The sequence below is a fragment of the Bufo bufo genome, chromosome 3 (assembly GCF_905171765.1).
Source record: "Bufo bufo chromosome 3, aBufBuf1.1, whole genome shotgun sequence".
NCBI classification, from domain to species: Eukaryota; Metazoa; Chordata; class Amphibia; order Anura; family Bufonidae; genus Bufo; species Bufo bufo.
In genome coordinates, this window is record NC_053391.1 from 546,100,531 (window position 1) to 546,121,707 (window position 21,177).

At 42.1% G+C, this 21,177-nt stretch overlaps 1 protein-coding gene across 3 annotated transcripts in view; it reads right to left on the bottom strand.

Annotated features, from left to right (window-relative positions):
- Positions 1–21,177, bottom strand: part of ENOX1 (ecto-NOX disulfide-thiol exchanger 1) — a 475,770-nt gene that overhangs the window by 7,465 nt on the left and 447,128 nt on the right. For all 3 annotated transcript variants that reach the window (XM_040425425.1, XM_040425426.1, XM_040425424.1), the window contains one exon: positions 6,636–6,689. In XM_040425425.1, the coding sequence (XP_040281359.1) occupies positions 6,636–6,689 (54 nt within the window). The remainder of the gene's footprint in view (positions 1–6,635; positions 6,690–21,177) is intronic.

Below are 21,177 nucleotides of genomic sequence, written 5' to 3' on the forward strand. Positions count from 1 at the left end.
TGAGCAGTTCTTCAGCTTTTACTACAACATTTCTCCATGACATATGTGTGTGGCTGGCTGTTTATTTGTCCCTCTTACAAGATGAGCTGAAAGAAACTTTATTAGCGGAGGTCTGTAAATCTTACCGACATGATGTAAATGGTGTCTGGCTTGAGCAGCCACCTTTCATGGCGCTGTGAATTGGCAAGGAATGTTTTGCTACATTAATTAAACTGAAATAGGAGGCTCATAAACATAAGGGAGATTTATGCTTGAAGAGAATGAAAGGAAATGTAATTGAAATTTAAAAAATGAATTTCTCTATTGGAAATGCTTTTTACTCATTAAATTAATAATAGAACATCACATCCATTGTGCTAATGCAAATGGTATGCAAATAAGACAGTTAGTAGGGAATACATGAAACAAGAGTCTTTCAACAGAAGTAGGAAAATACAACCGCCATAATATATGCACAGTGACTGATGCTTTCTGTGGGACTTAGTGGAGGCAATGTCCATTGTCCTGTAGGTTTCAGTAGTGCAAACGGCAACAGATAAGGAAAACGCAGCCGTGTGGTGAGCACCTCCATCTTGGCAGAGTTTGTATGTTCTCTTCCTGCTTCCTCCCAAACCAACACTGAAATGGTTAATTGACTTGTTGTAAAAATGTGTTTGAATTAGACCTTAATGCATATGACCGCGGTGTGTTTTGCGGTCCGCAAATCGCGGATCCGCAAAACACAGATGGCGCCCGTGCGCGTTCCGCAATTTGTGGAACGGCACAGACCGCCTTCAATATAAATACCTATTCTTGTCCGCAAAGCACAGACCAGAATAGGACTGGTTATATTTTTTTTTAGCGGGGCCACGGAACGGAGCAACGGATGCGGACAGCACGCGGAGTGCTGTCCGCATCTTTTGCGGCCCCATTGAAGTGAATGGGTCCGCATCCGAGCCACTAAAACGGCGGCCCGGATGCGGACCAAAACAACGGTTGTGTGCATGAGGCCTTAAGGAGATAAGATTGTTGGTCCTGGACTTATGGTCCCTTTACACAGGACAACCATCTAGCAGATTATCGGGAAGTTAGAGTTCCTTCCCGACAATCTGCTGATCGCTAGCGAAGGAGAGCAGTGCATTTACATGCACCGATCTCCTCCAGAGTATGAGGAGGAGTGATCTCTAATGTTGTCACTTTTCCCCACTGAATCGTTGTTTCCCAGAGCCATTTGCTTGTTTCTTCGGGTAATCGGCGGTGCATTTACACTGCCAGATCATTGCTAACACTGATCAATTGTCAGTCCATGTAAAGGGCCCTTACAACCTCTATGTATATTGGATGCCTCAGGGAACATTTTAGTAGATAAAGCTGGCTATACATAACATAAATCTCTCTCCATTCCCCCATACGTAAGATCGGCTGAGCATGCATGTGATATGAATGGGAGATACATATGGTCGTGTCCATGAGCCCTTATACTGATGGCCTATCCTCTGGACCCCCGCCGATCAGTTGTTTGAAAAGGCACTGGCACTTGCAGTAGCGCTACAGCCTTTTTGCGGCTTAGCCTATGCCAGTGACGTCATGTTCGTTTGTCACATGGCCCTAGCAGCTCAGCATAATTTAAGTGAATAGGACTGAGCTGTGATACTAAGCACAGCTGCTGTACAATGTACTGTGCTGTGCTTGGTGGGATAAGAGAAGGTCGCGGCACTACTGTGAGCACCAGACCCCCACCGATCAGATACTGATGACCTATTCAGAGGAAGTGTGACAAGCCACCTGAGCTTCAGCTCAGGAACTCCCATAGAAATGAATGGAGCAGCCGCTCCAGACATTTCAGGGGAGCAGCATGGGGCCTGCAGGGGCCCTCGTACTTGTGATTGGTGGGGGTCCAAGCAGTAGGAACCCCGCTGATCTGATAGTTATCACCTATCCCGTGGATGGGGAATTACTTTTACCTACCGGAATACCCCTTTAAGTTCAATTGGAGATGTAAATATATATGTGTATGTATGCAGTAAGGTCCCCTTAGTGGCGGCTGCAAGTAGCCACAATTTCATCATTTGACTTTTTGGCTGTGTGGAGGGAAGCAGAGTATTTGAAGCTGGAAAAAAAAAAAATATGGGCCTCAACTAAATAGATAAATGATCAGTAAACATACGGATTGGGTAACTGTCAGATTCAATTCAGTTAGTAAATTACAAAATTTTCCCTATGATACACAGTGGAATCAGTGGCTGCACATGATATTGCAAACCATCCGTGTGATATTTAACTATTCAGTTTGAGGTGTTTTCTGGCAGCCAATGCAGGTGCATACAATGAATATCTAGTTGGACATGCAGATCATGTTTAACTCTTTTTGAACTTTTGCTATTGCGCAGTGTTTTCTGACTTCTGTGCTCTAGAGTACGGTCTGAAAACCCAATGCTGTCAAACACTTTCCTGAATCTTAAAGCTAGAGATCAATGCAGTGGATTAGCCACTGAATTATCCGGCAGCTGGTGAGCTCCTCTGTGCCCTGATTTCTTCTTCGCAGTCTTCCTTTGCCTGTTTACACTCCATAGCCATTCCCAGTGCAGCCATATTAATCTGCTGGCAAATGAAGCAATGTGCCTGTGCTGCATAGTTATCTATGGTTGTCCCAGGCCCGTGGCTCGCATGGCAATCAGTCATAAACACTGCATGCATCGTACAGAGTTATTTATCATCATAATCTGTGTGATTAATCATAAGTATGAAAATAATTCAAAGAACCAATGATTTAAAACTAATTACTAATCTGGCTGCCTTAACTAGCCAAAAATGTATTTGCCATTCTCATCATACCAGTCTAAAGTGGTATCTGGTTTCAGCCAATAAGGACACACAGGTTCTCTTCTGTACCTATCCGGCACTTGATTGTCCATCGCATGAATGACCGCAAGCTGACATTTTGAAAACAGGAACTGATAAAATAATTTTTCTTTGCTAAAACGGAATATCCCATTAATATCTTTGGATGCTAATAGGATGATGAGAGTGATGTTTCTTGTGTACTTCTGTATTTTTATTTGTCACGACCTGACAGTGATAAATCATCTGAATCAAATTGATCCTTGGCATAAAATAAAACAGATACCAGCGTGCAGTCTTCAGTGCAGACTGCCCATACCTTGACGTTTGATGACCAGGTCTATCGTGTACTGGATGGATATATAGGGAACTCAAGAATGTGGGGAAAAACTGTTAGGCTACTTTCACACTAGCGTTTGGGGCTCCGCTTGTGAGCTCCGTTTGAAGGCTCTCACAAGCGGCCCCGAACGGATCCGTCCAGCCCTAATGCATTCTGAGTGGATGCGGATCCGCTCAGAATGCATCAGTTTGGCACCGTTTGTCCTCCGCTCAGCAGGTGGACCCCTGAACGCAGCTTGCAGCGTTCGGGTGTCCACCTGGCCGTGCGGAGGCAAACGGATCCGTCCAGACTTACAATGTAAGTCAATGGGGACGGATCCGTTTGAAGATGACACAGTATGGCTCAATTTTCAAACGGATCCGTCCCCCATTGACTTTCAATGTAAAGTCAAAACGGATCCGTTTGCATCATCATGAACAAAAAAAAAAAAAATTATATATATATATATATATATTATTATTTTTTTGTTCATTGTAATGCAAACGGATCCGTTCTGAACGGATCTAAGCGTTTGCATTATAGGTGCGGATCCGTCTGTGCAGATACCAGACGGATCCGCACCTAACGCAGGTGTGAAAGTAGCCTTAGATGGTTTCAATATCTTTATTATTATATGGACATTTACACACTGTAGATAAGACTGAACCAGCCTTTTCATCAAAACTTTACCCATAGTATATAGGGAAGTAGTGTGCTTAGACAGGCTGTATATGACAATCACGTACGGATCATGTGTACATGCTCAAATCATATTTAGTGTAGAGTAAAAGCTATTAAAATTCCCAAAAAGGAAATCCAGTAGAAGTAATCTTCAAATACATCTTAGGCTTCCGATATCTTGGTTGCACGACGGCTGTTGCACTCAAGGATCTCAGGAAGGGTCGCAGTCTAGCACATAAATGAATAGGGTCGCAGTGCAACTTGCATGTTTGCCATGACCCCAAATACCCGGGTCACAGTCAAGATACATGTGCAGGTCGTGCTGCGACCCCATTCATTTCTGTGCGATCCTTTGGAGCAACACTGTCGCACAACCAAGACCACCAAGTAGCCGAACCCTATAATTAGTAAAATCTGTGGACCATCACAGACTTTTAGATTGAAAGTGCAAAACAAAGGGGTGTTTCTCAAGTCCAATCCTCAAGTATCCCAACAAGCTTTGAGGGCATCCCATAAGGAAAGCCCATGACAATTCTGGCAAAGACCTGGAAATAGTAAGGTAACCATAAAAATAAAACCTGTGGACTGTGCAGGAGGCCTGGAGTTGAGGTATACTACTTAATAGGGAACTTGAAAACACTTGTGTCAGCTTTCCAGAAACACAAATCTCAGGAGTGCCAAAGGCTTCTAAGCTCTCTATAGAGCCTTTCAACTGGAACCTGTCATGTTGAACATGGTGTCTTAGGCTACTTTCACACTAGCGTTCGGGGTTCCGCTTGTGAGCTCCGTTTGAAGGCTCTCACAAGCGGCCCCGAACGGATCCGTAGAGCCCCAATGCATTCTCAGTGGATGCGGATCCGCTCAGAATGCATCAGGATGGCTCCGCTTGGCCTTCGTTCCGCTCAGCAGGCGGACATCCGAACGCAGCTTGCAGCGTTCGGGTGTCCGCCTGGCCGCGCGGAGCCAAACGGATCCGTCCAGACTTACAATGTAAGTCAATGGGGACGGATCCGTTTGAAGTTGACACAATATGGTACAATTTCAAACTGATCCGTCCCCCATTGACTTTCAATGTAAAGTCTGACTAACTTTCACACTTAGAATTTTTTCTGAACTATAATGCAGACGGATCCTTTCTGAACGGATCCAAACGTCTGCATTATAGGAGAGGATCAGTCTGTGCAGACACCAGACGGATCCGCTCTGAACGCAAGTGTGAAAGTAGCCTTAGCTGCAGGCAGCATGTTGTAGCAGGAGGAGCTGAGCAGATTGATATATAGTTTTGGGGGAAGGTAGGGGCAAAATCAGAACAGACTGTATTTCATTCTGCTAGACTGGAGGCCACTGTCCGCCTCTGTCCCAAGCAGGCAAGGGCATTACTCCACTCACCGTGTGTGTATTGGGAGTAATGCTCAGTGAACCTCCTTTTAGCACTGCTAGTGGTAATTATTTCCTTTTGCTCCCTGCTTAGCTGCTGACTAAGGTTCCGATCAGTCTCCATATTTAGCTAGGCTGTGAATCCATCCCCTTCCTGAGCTTTAAGGTTATCTAGTCTCTAGTAAACAGTGATGGTGTGATGTCTTGTCCGACTACCCATGTACCGTACCTTGCCTGTCTACCGATTTTGCTCCGCGCCGCCTGCCCTGACCTTGGAACTGCTACCTGGACTATGCTCCCACCTTGGACTGTGTTCCGACTACACCTTTTGCTTGGGTCCTTGGAGCTTCACACCTGTGTCTCTGACCCCCGTGCAACAGCTGTCAGCTACAACAGGACTACTCCAGGAGGTAGCGGCCTGTTTGGTTACCTGCAGCAAAGTCCAGATCCCTGTAAAGGGGTTAAAGGGTGAATACTAGGGAACCACCATGACAATGCCCTTAGGTTTAGCCCAAAGTCAAACTGGTTAGTTGCTACAATGGGTCCATACCCACTGTCCATTACACACATTTAAATTCTGGCACATTTTGGACCTAGGTGATGGTCCCATAAGTGACAGCCCCCCCTCTATGACTGTGAATAAAGAGATAGCTGTCAATCACTGATAGGACCGCCTCCTTGACTTCATAGCCCAGAATGAGCAGGAATTTGAATGTATGAAATCACAAGTTTTACTGAATCTTTTCTCAAACAACTATGTATCAATCTGCTCAGCTCCTGCTGTATAACATGCTGCCTGTAGCTTACATTGCATTTACATGGTGAAAGGTTCCTTTAAATTCTTGGAAGCAGTGGTAGTAGGAGAGTAAAGACTTCAACAATCTGATCTTCTTAGTTAGATGTCCCCTTTAAAGTCACTTATAGGGCCAAAAATCCCTTTGTAAATCAACCAAGTGCTGTCTTCCTACTTTAATGCTCATAATTTATAAGATGGACTTGTCCTTTAAGCTTCAAGAACTTCCGATGTTTTTGTACAGTGTTTTCTCATAGCCACTGCTGATTAATGCTACTCATAACTATGTAATTAATAAACATGAAACTAGGAAACGAATAGAAACCTAATAATTGCATTTCAGAATAATGGATATTTTTGTACAAAGTGTATCAGTGCTACAATGCAGGCAGTTTATCTTCTCCCCCCTGTAACAAATCACAATGCAATGTCTGATTTATTTCCTTGGGTATCCAAAACAATGTCAGTGCAATGTTTCAGATGAGCAAGGCTTGCAAATGACAAACAATGCATATAATTACAGAGTCACGAAAACCATAAGAGGAATTAAAGTGTCAATGGGCAAAACATATTGCAGGAGAGAAGGACAACACCATCATGTGCTGACTGCTCAGGGGCGCCTGGTTTCATACTGAGGGTACTTACTTTGGTGAGGTAGTCGTGGTTATTGGAATCTGCAACTTCTTTGGTGTTTTTAAGCTGGAAACAAATATCAAACACAGGATTATTTTATCTGCACTAATATAGCAGGAATTCTAACAGGTATTACAGAGAAATAATATGCCATACTATATAAGTCTCAGTCTGGTAACCAGTTATATGCTGTATACTTTAGACACACTGGGTCTCAGGCATAAAACTGTTAAGTGTTGCCCAGAGCAACCAATGCATTTCTTCATTTTCTACTTGGTCCTGAAGAGAAGAACAGTGTGAATTTTCTTGTTAGGGCTCATTCAGACGGCCGTATGCTGTCTGTAAAAATGCGGATTTTTTTTTTGTGGATTAGATGCTGTCCCACTCAGTTCTATGGGGCCCTTTTCTTCCATTGCACGGCTCAGCAAAAAAATTAAACATGTCCTATACTTGTCACTGAAAATCAGGACATGGCCCTAATAGTCTATGAATCAGCAAAAAAACGGAATGCAATACTTTTTTTGCGGACATGCTGAACTGTCCGCAATAAAACAGATCCGCATTTTTGAGGACAGCATACGGCCGTCTGAATGAGCCCTTAGTAATGCTTGTAAGTTTTCAAGCATGAGACTCATATGCATGATCCCATGTTAGAAACGCTTCAGAAGGACACATCAGTCACTATGCGGAACTAACAACTCAAAGAAATACTGCACCCAAAGACTATAGGCATTAATCCAGAGTTCCTGGTGTAGTATATGGAGCCGGTGCCCCCAGAAATGTAAGAATTCATAACCATTAGGCTACTCGCACACAGGTTTCCAAACACAATTTTTCTTGCCGCAAAACTGCAGTGTAATACAATACCAGCAAAATGAATGAGATTTGACAAATCTGACAAATATATAAGGAAATCCAAACTCTCTGTCCCAGGAGGCCGTGCATGTTCCTCCTCACTGTGCTGTGGCCAGCTGTAAGCACACAGCAGACCCTCGGATTTCTGTCGCTGGTCTGCATTTTGCAAGCTGAGGATGTGGTGGGGGGGCTCAGGGGCTATCCACCTTGGCTTCAATCGCTTTACGGGCTTAATAAAGAATTCAGTGAATACCCAATTCAACAGTTTCTCCCCTTCAGCTCCAGAATACCCAGCCCTCTTCTTGACGGAAAAAATCTGCCATCATATAAACAGCATCACAGCTTTCCACTAAATACATACAAATTATGGAATGTGGATTTTTCCGCTGTTTGCGCTGTGAAATGTACACTAAAATCCATATAGACACTGTATGAACAAGCCCTGGAGCAGGGCCTCCCCACTCTACCTTTTCTGCAGAAGGACAAAAAGATCAATAATTCTTGCACCATTTACTAAACAACCAAAGATGGGGCCGATCAGAAAGAGATTAACCTGTTTGTTTTCTGCAGGATTTCTACTAAGACTGGTTTTAAATATATAACAAAAGAAGGCGGCTCTCCACTGGTTTTCTGGAGAAGGTGCTCTTGCTCAATTTGACTCACCCTTGTCAATTATAAATAGGTTTAAAATAAAGTAAATGGTGAGCAGGCACTCTATTTATGCGTTCATGGAAGGCAATTTTATTAAATGTTTAAAAATAGAATTATATAAGCATAAAAATATATACGCATAAAACAATGAGATAAAAATAATTCTAGCAGCAATATACACGGCAATTCATAAATAACAGCGATATCAATTGATAAATAGCAGTTGGAGGATAGCAGCGATGATAGCAGCAATAAATAAATAAATAAAAAGCAGGAATATCATTGGATTAGTGGCAATGGTTCCATGGGGATTGTTACATGGAACCATTGCCACTAATCCAATGATATTCCTGCTTTTTATTTATTTATTTATTGCTGCTATCATCGCTGCTATCCTCCAACTGCTATTTATCAATTGATATCGCTGTTATTTATGAATTGCCGTGTATATTGCTGCTAGAATTATTTTTATCTCATTGTTTTATGCGTATATATTTTTATGCTTATATAATTCTATTTTTAAACATTTAATAAAATTGCCTTCCATGAACCCATAAATAGAGTGCCTGCTCACCATTTATTTTATTTTAAGACTGGCTTTACCCAGGTAGAAAGTGCTGCAGATAGAGTAGGAATCTTTTTTTTTTTTTACATCATTTTTAGAACATGGCCATTGCAGGCCAATGCATCAAAATTGTATAATACCAGAGAACTCCATTAAACCAGTTTCCCTTATTACAGTTTTAAAGTGCACTGATAGCAAATATAAACCTTGACAATTAACCTTGCTCAGGACAAGCAGAGAATACTGTACTGGGGACACTTGAACACTTATATAACTATATGTCTCTCTTTAGAAAACACACAGTAAGGAAAGTTATAACAATCACCTTCTTGTTTGTAAAGCAAGAATTCACCTTTAGGGATCTTGTATAATTAAAAATTGCTAATTATGGCAACTATGTATAAATGGAAGCCTTTGAAAAAGAATGAGATGACCAAGATATGGGTATGGTTCAATTCTAGATGGCCATTTTATAGTCAAGTTTATTTTAAGGCCATTTATAAATCCATGAAACATAAAACTGCAACTATCCTTTGCCTTTATGAACAAAAACGTAAAAAAGTTTTTTCAAAGTGCCTCAAGGGACAAATAGGTTAGGTTACCCATCATGTAGAGATACAGGATATACTGCTGCCTGTATCTGCACATGTGCTTGGCATATTTAGTGACCCTCCGGTTTAAGAAAAATTATTTGCATCAACTGGGGAACGAACAGAACACTTACCTGGTGCCCTTCTATTCATCTTTTTAGCTGCAGATCCACCAATTTCCAAGCTCATCATCTTCCATCTAAGACGGCTGCTCCACTTCTCAGGTGCATCCTGTTCACATGAACAGTGCTGGCCAATCCAAGATACTGTAAGGGCAGGACAAGCAGGAAGTGTTTTGGGCTACCAATGCACAGTGTGCATCAGGTAAGTATTCTTGTTCGTTTTTTTTTTTCCTGAACCGGCGGGTTGCTTTAATGTTTGGTGTCTGAGCAGAAGCAGCTGTGATCAGCTAAGGAAGTGGTTATGTGGGTAAATAAGGGGACCAGCACATCGTAATATATATTACCTGGTAGGTATTACCTGGTAGCGCCTCCATGCTCTGGACACTATATATATATCTACACACACTAATTATATATATATATATATATATATATATATATATATATATATATATACACTGCTCAAAAAAATTAAGGGAACACAAAAATAACATCCTAGATGAATTAAATATTCTTCTGAAATACTTTGTTCTTTACATAGTTGAATGTGCTGACAACAAAATCACACAACAAATTAAAAAATGGAAATCAAATTTTTCAACTCATGGGAGGTCTGGATTTGGAGTCACACTCAAAATTAAAGTGGAAAAACACACTACAGGCTGATCCAACTTTCATGTAATGTCCTTAAAACAAGTCAAAATGAGGCTCAGTAGTGTGTGTGGCCTCCACGTGCCTGTATGACCTCCCTACAACGCCTGTGCATGCTCCTGATGAGGTGGTGGACGGTCTCCTGAGGGATCTCCTCCCAGACCTGGACTAAAGCATCTGCCAACTCCTGGACAGTCTGTGGTGCAACGTGACGTTGGTGGATAGAGCAAGACATGATGTCCCAGATGTGCTCAATTGGATTCAGGTCTGGGGAACGGGCGGCCCAGTCCATAGCATCAATGCCTTCGTCTTGCAGGAACTGCTGACACACTCCAGCCACATGAGGTCTAGTATTAGGAGGAACCCAGGGCCAACCGCACCAGCATATGGTCTCACAAGGGGTCTGAGGATCTCATCTCGGTACCTAATGGCAGTCAGGCTACCTCTGGCGAGCACATGGAGGGCTGTACGGCCCTCCAAAGAAATAACACCCCACACCATTACTGACCCAATGCCAAACCGGTCATGCTGGAGGATGTTGCAGGCAGCAGAACGTTCTCCACGGCGTCTCAAGACTCTGTCACATGTGCTCAGTGTGAACCTGCTTTCATCTGTGAAGAGCACAGGGCGCCAGTGGTGAATTTGCCAATCTTGGTGTTCTCTGGCAAATGCCAAACGTCCTGCACGGTGTTGGGCTGTAAGCACAACCCCCACCTGTGGACGTCGGGCACTCATATCACCCTCATGGAGTATGTTTCTGACCGTTTGAGCAGACACATGCACATTTGTGGCCTGCTGGAGGTCATTTTGCAGGTCTCTGGCAGTGCTCCTCCTGTTCCTCCTTGCACAAAGGCGGAGGTAGCAGTCCTGCTGCTGGGTTGTTGCCCTCCTCCGGCCTCCTCCACGTCTCCTGATGTACTGGCCTGTCTCCTGGTAGTGCCTCCATGCTCTGGACACTACGCTGACAGACACAGCAAACCTTCTTGCCACAGCTCGCATTGATGTGCCATCCTGGATAAGCTGCACTACCTGAGCCACTTGTGTGGGTTGTAGACTCCGTCTCATGCTACCACTAGAGTGAAAGCACCGCCAGCATTCAAAAGTGACCAAAACATCAGCCAGGAAGCAAAGGAACTGAGAAGTGGTCTGTGGTCACCACCTGCAGAACCACTCCTTTATTGGGGGTGTCTTGCTAATTACCTATAATTTCCACCTGTTGTCTATCCCATTTGCACAACAGCATGTGAAATTGATTGTCACTCAGTGTTGCTTCCTAAGTTACATTGTGTTGTTTAAGTGTTCCCTTTATTTTTTTGAGCAGTGTATACATATATCTGGTATAGATAATGAATAAGCCGCTTATAGGCTATAATATATATTAACCCTTTCATGACCAAGGGTCATTGATGCCTTAGTGTCCAGGTCAAAATTTACAAATCTGACATGCATCACTTTATGTGGTAATAGCTTTGGAACACTTTTACTTATCCAAGCCATTCTGAGATTGTTTTCTCGTGAAACATTGTACTTCACGATAGTCATATATTTGAGTCAATATATTTCACCTTTATTTATGAAAAAATCCAAAATGTACCCAAAATTTTGAAAAATTCACAATTTTCCAAATTTTTATTTCTCTGCTTCTAAAACAGAAAGTGATACCTAATAAAATATTTATTACTTAACATTCCCCATATGTCTACTTTATGTTGGCATCATTTTGGAAATGTAATTAAATTTTTTTAGGACGTTAGAAGGCTTAGAATTTTAGAAGCAATTCTTAAAATTTTTAAGAAAATTTCCAAAACCCACTTTTTAAGGACCAGTTCAGGTCTGAAGTCACTTTGTGGGGCCTACATAGTGGATACCCCCATAAATGACCCTATTGTAGAAACTACACCCCTCAAGTTACTCAAAACTGATTTTACTAACTTTGTTAACCCTTTAGGTGTTCCACAAGAATTAAAGGAAAATGGAGATGAAATTTCAAAATTTCACTTTTTTGTCAGATTTTTCATTTTATTACATTTTCTTCTTTAACACATTGAGGGTTAACAGCCAAACAAAACTCAATAATTACCCTGATTCTGCAGTTTACAGAAACACCCCACGTGGTCATAAACTGCTGTACGGGCACACGGCAGGGAGCAGAAGGAAAGGAATGCCATACGGTTTTTGGAAGGGAGATTTTGCTGGATTGGTTTTCTGAACGCCATATGTTTTTTATTTTTCTACCGATAGTCTTGTGCAGGGGCTCGTTTTTTGCAGAAAGTGTTGAGGTTTTAATTGGTACCATTTTTGGGTACATAGGATTTTTTGATCATTCATTATTACACTTTATGGGGCAAGGTGACCAAAGAATTGTCTGTTTTGGAACAGTTTTCATTTATTTATTTTTACAGCGTTCACCTGAGGCGTTAGGTCATGTGATAGTTTTATAGAGAAGATCGTTACGGACGTGGCAATACTTAATATGTTTATACTTTTTCTTATTTATTTAAGGTTTTACACAATAATAGCATTTCTGAAACCAAAAAAAATATGTTTTAGTGTCTCCATAGTCTGAGAGCCATAGCTTTTATATTTTTTGGGCGATTGTCTTAAATAGGGTATCATTTTTTGCGGGATGAGGTGACAGTTTGATTGGTACTATTTTGGGGGTCATAAGCCTTTTTGATCTCTTGCTGTTGCACATTTTGTGATGTAAGGTGACAAAAATAGCTTTTTTGGCAGTGTTTTTTTTTTTTTTTTAATGGTGTTTATCGGACGGGGTCTATCATGTGATATATTTATAGAGACGGTCGTTACGGACGCGGTGACACCTAATATGTGTATTTTATTTTTTTATAGGAAAAGGCAATTTCTTTTTTTAATTTACATTTTTATTTTTCATTTTTATTATTTTCACTTTCTTTTTTTATCAAGTCCCTCTTGGATCATGAAGATCCAGTGGGGCTTATGGCTGTACTATACTTTGCAATGCTCTTGCATTGCAAAGTATAATACTATTAGATGCCCTGTAGGTGGCAGCACCGGACGCTTTTGCAAACCATCGGGAGCTGCCATCACAGCGCTGCAGCCCCGATGTTTGAGAGAGGGAGCTCCCTCCCTCTATTAACCCCATGGATGCCGCAACCGCGGCATCTATGGGGTTACAGCAGAGTGTCAGCATAGAGCTGACACTCGCTGCTGATGGCGGCGGCTCAGGAATGGAGCCGCCGCCATCACACACAGCAGGGGGACCGGGGGCAGCGCTGGAAAGGAGGGGGGGAAAGGGGGTACGGCCGCAGATCAGAGCCTGAAACCGGCATTTTTTTCACTGCCGCGATCCGATTGGTTAGTCTGCACAGACTAACCAATCGGATCGATTGTCGGCAAGGGGCCACTCTGATTGGTCCCTTGCCGGCATTACTGGACTGTATGCTGTCCGTGACAGCAGCAGTGCAGGGGCAGAAGCTTTAATCCAAGCGCGGGAAGGGGTTGAGGTACATTTATCAATAATGTAAAGGTTTAGTTGCTCTGCAAATGCACAATCATGTTCTTGTGGTTTAAATATTTTTCCAATCTCCTTTCTACCATCTATACTAAATACAATTAAATATATTATTTTGCCGTCTCTCTTACACAGGATAAACAACAATTATATTTGAGGCTATTATTCACACACTGTGTAATTAGTGCTTTTAGCAGACACAAAATCGATTTGGAAACAATAGATTTGCTGCCTCCATTCATCCTTTTTCAAATGTGTAATCATTTTATTCAACTAGAGAATCAATTTAAAAAGTAATTTTTAACTTTTTTTATGCAAAGAACCAGGAGTATAGTGTGAGTAGAGAGCTGAAGTTTGGAGGAATAAACCATGGTAGTCGCTGGAACATACAGTTACTCTTTATTGAACTTCGAAACCATATACACTAATTAGCTTAAAAAAAAAAAGGATTTTTTGGACTATAGGATGCACCTCTAGTTCCCACTAAGCCACGCCACGATCTGGTTAGGCCACGCCCCCTCCACTCCTGAGCCAACAGGGATTGAAAAAATAAAGGTAAAAATCAACTTCTGTCAACTGTAGGGGTAGGAGGGAGGGTGACTTTCTCTCTGCAGATCACACTCAGAACGCACAGTGCTGCTGCCTTAGAGTGAGCTGTTCAAAAGGACACCGCCCCGATTCAGTAAAGCCTACTGTCAAGGGGGTGGGCCCCTGTGGAGGTCACTGTCAAGGGGGTGGTATGCTATGAAAGTCATCGTTAAAGGGGAAGGCTGCTATAAAGTTCAAAGTTAAGGGGGTGGGCAGCTGTGAAGGTCCAATTTTAAGGGACGGGGCACTGTGGGGGGGGGGGGTGTCAGTGTTAAGGAGTGGGGAGCTGTGGAGGTCACTGTTTTGGGGGCGGGGTGCTGTAGATGTTGCTGTTATAGTGGATAGTGTTGATATCTTTTAACGACACACAAACATTAAATGAAATAGATTAAATATACCCGAGTGAAGCCGGGTCCTTCAGCTAGTGTATAATATATACAGAACAGACCAAAAGTTTCTACACTCTTGGCATTCTCTTGATGAGCTTCAAGAGGTAGTCCCCTGAAATGGTTTTCACTTCACAGGTGTGTCCAAACTTTTGGTCTGTACTGTAAATATATATATATATATATATATATATATATATATATATATGTATATATACAGTACAGACCAAAAGTTTGGACACACCTTCTTATTCAAAGAGTTTTCTTTATTTTCATGACTATGAAGGCATCAAAACTATGAATTAACACATGTGGAATTATATACATAACAAACAAGTGTGAAACAACTGAAAATGTCATATTCTAGGTTCTTCAAAGTAGCCACCTTTTGCTTTGATTACTGCTTTGCACACTCTTGGCATTCTCTTGATGAGCTTCAAGAGGTAGTCCCCTGAAATGGTTTTCACTTCACAGGTGTGCCCTGTCAGGTTTAATAAGTGGGATTTCTTGCCTGCGTTGAGGAGAAGTCAGGTGGATACACAGCTGATAATCCTACTGAAAAGATTGTTAGATTTTGTATTATGGCAAAAAAAAGCAGCTAACAGTCTATTCAGTAGGATTATCAGCTGTGTATCCACCTGACTTCTCCTCAACGCAACTGATGGTCCCAACCCCATTTATAAGTCAAGAAATCCCACTTATTAAACCTGACAGGGCACACCTGTGAAGTGAAAACCATTTCAGGGGACTACCTCTTGAAGCTCATCAAGAGAATGCCAAGAGTGTGCAAAGCAGTAATCAAAGCAAAAGGTGGCTACTTTGAAGAACCTAGAATATGACATTTTCAGTTGTTTCACGCTTGTTTGTTATGTATATAATTCCACATGTGTTAATTCATAGTTTTGATGCCTTCAGTGTGAATCTACAATTTTCAGTCATGAAAATAAAGAAAACTCTTTGAATGAGAAGGTGTGTCCAAACTTTTGGTCTGTACCGTATATATATATATATATATATATATATATATTTATATTTATGTCACTTATAGCAGTCATATAAAAATACTATTCTAAAACTCGCTTATGAAGCAAATGCTCAAAGAAAAGTGACCAGTACAAGCTCCTTTTTTTAATAAGAGCATGTGTAAGATGTCACTGTGAGAATGTTTCACCGCTCATACTAAGTTCTCACAATTAACTTTTGTTCGACATACAGGATAACAGCAATAACAGTTCCATGATCTACAACTGGTTAGAGTGACCCTTCTGCTGTAACAGAACGTGTATGGTATCCATGGTGGAACAGAATATAGAAGCAGGAGTAATGGGCAGCCAATTAGTGAATGTTGGTAAACCTAAGAACTATGGGTTATATTTATCTCAGTGTTGTCTCAACAGTTAGACTAAATTGCATGAAAGAATACACATTTCCTATTAAAACATGGCTTTCAGTGACTGTCTTGTGTGTTCTATTCATAGCAGACATGCTTATGCATAAAACATTTTTACTTTAGCAGAGATCTATTTCTGTGTGCCATAAGCTCCATTATCTTTCACAGTAGGTAATGATATTAGAGCACTGGCGTACCTACCGCCCATAGAGGCAGACTATTCAGTTGCTATGGGGCCTGTGAGTTGAAGGGGCCCGGCCAGGCTGAATGGCCACGCCCCCTTTCTGACCTGAGTACACTGCTCCCTTCCTCTTTGCCCCTGCCTGCCAAATCGTGTAGTCCAATTTACTCTGCTGCTTCTCCTGCATGATCCACCGGTCATCATTACAGTTTGAGCAGCAGCAGAGCCCTGAGAGAGAGAGCGGCCCCGGCAGGGTTAGCAGCGCTTACTGCTCTGACCACTGTGACCTGCAGAGCCCGGCCGGAAAGGTATCTCCAGCATCCCACAGACACAGCAGACAGTCCGCACATGTGCTACAGGGTGGAAGGGAGGGGGACACAGTGAGTTTACACTGGGTCATTAGTGTGTGTATATATACACTCACCTAAAGAATTATTAGGAACACCTGTTCTATTTCTCATTAATGCAATTATCTAGTCAACCAATCACATGGCAGTTGCTTCAATGCATTTAGGGGGGTGGTCCTGGTCAAGACAATCTCCTGAACTCCAAACTAAATGTCAGAATGGGAAAGAAAGGTGATTTAAGCAATTTTGAGCGTGGCATGGTTGTTGGTGCCAGACGGGCCGGTCTGAGTATTTCACAATCTGCTCAGTTACTGGGATTTTCACGCACAACCATTTCTAGGGTTTACAAAGAATGGTGTGAAAAGGGAAAAACATCCCGTATGCGGCAGTCCTGTGGGCAAAAATGCCTTGTGGATGCTAGAGGTCAGAGGAGAATGGGCCGACTGATTCAAGCTGATAGAAGAGCAACGTTGACTGAAATAACCACTCGTTACAACCGAGGTATGCAGCAAAGCATTTGTGAAGCCACAACACGCACAACCTTGAGGCGGATGGGCTACAACAGCAGAAGACCCCACCGGGTACCACTCATCTCCACTACAAATAGGAAAAAGAGGCTACAATTTGCACGAGCTCACCAAAATTGGACTGTTGAAGACTGGAAAAATGTTGCCTGGTCTGATGAGTCTCGATTTCTGTTGAGACATTCAAACGGTAGAGTCCGAATTTGGCGTAAACAGAATGAGAACATGTATCCATCATGCCTTGTTACCACTGTGCAGGCTGGTGGTGGTGGTGTAATGGTGTGGGGGATGTTTTCTGGGTACACTTTAGGCCCCTTAGTGCCAATTGGGCATCGTTTAAATGCCACGGGCTACCTGAGCATTGTTTCTGACCATGTCCATCCCTTCATGACCACCATGTACCCATCCTCTGATGGCTACTTCCAGCAGGATAATGCACCATGTCGCAAAGCTCAAATCATTTCAAATTGGTTTCTTGAACATGACAATGAGTTCACTGTACTAAAATGGCCCCCACAGTCACCAGATCTCAACCCAATAGAGCATCTTTGGGATGTGGTGGAACGGGAGCTTCGTGCCCTGGATGTGCATCCCTCAAATCTCCATCAACTGCAAGATGCTATCCTATCAATATGGGCCAACATTTCTAAAGAATGCTATCAGCACCTTGTTGAATCAATGCCACGTAGAATTAAGGCAGTTCTGAAGGCAAAAGGGGGTCCAACACTGTGTTAGTATGGTGTTCCTAATAATTCTTTAGGTGAGTGTAGATATATATATATATACACACACACACACACATACATACACAGAACACTATTCACTGCTTACCACACAACAACCCCCCATAGACATGTGCTTTAAAATCTGGAAGGGGGGTTCACCCATTGCCTAATTACTAATAGCCTATTTCTAAGAAGGCAATGGAAGATAGGAGGTACTGAACCCCCCCCTTCAGAATTTGAAGCATATGTATGTAATATTTTGTGTGTGTGTGTGTGTATATATATTTATGAGAACCACTTACATAAATCTGGTACACTGTCCCACATTTACGAATGTTATTCCATCTAAACCTTGTCACAAAATGCGCCAAAGTCTGGCACAATTTGGGGCAAAATCCCCTCTATCTAGCTCACCAAGGGGGAGAGGCTTGAAAGAGGTGAGACCTAAGATGCAAGATTTTGGGTCAATATTTAGCACAAAATTCTTTTGCAAAGTAAGCTAACCAGTAGGGGGCATGAAGTTGGATAAAAGTGTCTAGCCATGCACCAAATTTATCATCCAGCCCAAGTCACTGTGATAAATCTGACGGATCTTTAGACTGCTATATCACCTTTAACATAGTCAGATGCTGCTGCTGCTAAACTAATGTTTCTTCAACACATCATGGACTATCAATATAATGCCACCATAAGGCCTCATGCACAAGACCGTAGGACATGTTCTGTGTGCGTCCCGCATCTGTATGTTCATTCTGTCCAAAAGACAGAACGTCTTATTTTTGGTTGCAAAATGCAAACTACAGATCCATTAAAGTCAATAGGTCTGCAAAAAAAACTAGTGCCATCACACGGACATCTGGATTTTGCAGATTCGCGTTTTGCGCACTGCAAAAGACATAAGGCCTAACAGTGCTATAAAGTCCCCACATAATAGCGCTATATAGTGTCATAAATGTCTATAATGTATTATGCACTAATAAGATGTTGTTCTACCTATTCAATTAATACGGGATGAGATCTGTTAAAAGTTAATCAATCACTGTCAATTAAGTTGAATGTCACCCTCTTCGTCTAGTCCGTTACTGCCCACATAACAAGCTGATAGTAAAAAAAAAAAAAAAGAACATACTCAAGTCAATAATAGAATATGATCCCTCGAGGTTTCATCTGTGATTTCTCTAAGCTCTGGGCAAGTTCTGCATTGAAGATTAGCTTTTTAGCCTACTCCATAAGGAATACGCCAAACTGAGTAAACTACATTATTTAATTACAAAAGTGGCACCTGCCCGGGGTCGGCCTGCTAGAACATGAACCTGCCAAACATCCACAGCACCACAACAAGAATATGTGCAAAAACTCATTTCAGGAGGTGCTACATCGTACTGTTTCTTGCTATGGAAGAGCGACTCTGTGAGTGATAAGCAACCCATTGAAAAAAAAAATGTGTGTAATTCATTGGAAAGATACAGCACATATATCATCATTATGGAACAGACAGTAAACAGGAGGCCGCATTTGACAAACTAATTGAACCTAACACTACGTGATTAAGTAAATTGCAATTGCTATCTTTTATGGTTGCTATAATATTAACCCTTCCATGCAGGGCTGTGGAGTTGGTAAGCCAAACTTCTGACTCCAACGATGGCGCCTGTATTTCATCACAGTCTGACTCCTTCATAAATGGGCAGTTATTTAGCAATATAATTTACTGTAGTTAAATGGCAACGCTGGACTTTTTCTCACCATCTTGTAATTAATCAGGTTACTTAGATGGAACATAAACCATATTTATTGGACTACAAATTCCTAAATTCCTGTAAGTAAATATGTAGTGCACTATGCATTTAATAACTGGAAAGCAATGCTATACACTTAATTAAAAACAAAATCTATGCATTCAATTTGTCACTAGAAAAAGTTAGACTATATGCTATATATATGTATGTCATGGAAATGCAGAGATTCATGTGCAAGTCTAAATGGGAATAAAGGAAACATTTAAAAAGTGTGGTTGCTTTTTGATGCTTGCCTTAAAGGGGTTGGCTGGGAACAAATAACTTGGTGCCCGCAGCCTACCTCCTCTATGGAAATAATCATACTTTCCTGCTACCTCCAGCTCCAGTCCTGTGCACTGGCTCCCATGTGTCCATTTTTCTGGTCTGTGGCTTGTTTACTTCCACTCCGACATGATCATCTGCTCCTCTGCAGCCAATGACTGGATTCAGCTGCGACGTGTCCACAAGAGACAAATCACTCCAGAAGCCAGTCATTGGCTGCAGCAGAGCAGGTGACCATGCGGTGGAGGAAGTAAACATTTACTGGAAGAGAGAGAAACAGGAGCCAGCATGCAAAAACAGGAGCTGAGTGTATCAGGTAAGTATGAATCTTTCCATAGCAGAGGCATACTGTAGGTTCTTGGGAAAGTTACATAATCTCAGATTTCACCTTTAATACCGTCTACCTGTTCTCTCTAGTGGTTCTGTAAAGGACAGGAGAGAACAAGGGAGAGGTGATGGCTGATTTTCTATCACAAAGAGAAGACCCTGCTTATCACCGTTTTTGATAAATAGGATCCTTATGTCGGAGTTAAGCCTCATGCACACGACCGTGGTGTGTTTTGCGGTCCGCAAAACACGGATGTCGTCCATGCGTGTTCCGCTATTTGCGGGAACGGCACGGACAGCCTTCAATATAAATGCCTATTCTTGTCCGCAAAGCGCGGACAAGAATAGGACATGTTATATTTTTTTAGCGGGGCCACGGAACGGAGCAATGGATGTGGACAGCACACGGAGTGCTGTCCGCATCTTTTGCGGCCCCGTTGAAGTGAATGGGTCCGCATCTGAGCCGCCAAGACGGCGGCTCGGATGCGGACCAAAACAACGGTCGTATGCATGAGGCCTTACACCGCAAAACTGTGGCTCCACTTAACAGGAATAAATGATCATTCATCAGGTGAGTTCATCTTTCATGTAGCACATTAAATCATCGTTTCCAGGCAGCAAATTGTGCTGTGTGAATAGCGATCTGCTGCCCAGAAACAATGAGTCTGTATTAGGATGAGAGATGGCAGTAGCGATCGTTCGTCCCCAAACCGTAGAGGCGATTGCTGTGTGTAAATGTAGCACTTCACTGAAGACCAGGCTACTATTGCGAAGGAACGGCCCCTTCCCAATAATTGCCTGCTCAGTTTGTGCATATAAATGCACCATTAAATTACTAATCATAAATATTTTAATGTTTTAACATTTTTAAACTTTTGTAAATTCCTATGAAAGTTATTAAATAAATTACACATTAATAGATAATTTTTTTAAAGCTGGAGTCAGAATTTTCCTATCAATTATGACTCCACAGCCCTGCTTCCATGACTGGGGTGTTTTGAGTCTTCATTCCTAGAGCAGTATTTCGCCTTTTGGAATTATGGAGAAATTTTTATTACTCTACCCCAAGAAATAGTCACGAGACCCAGTGGCAAGAAAT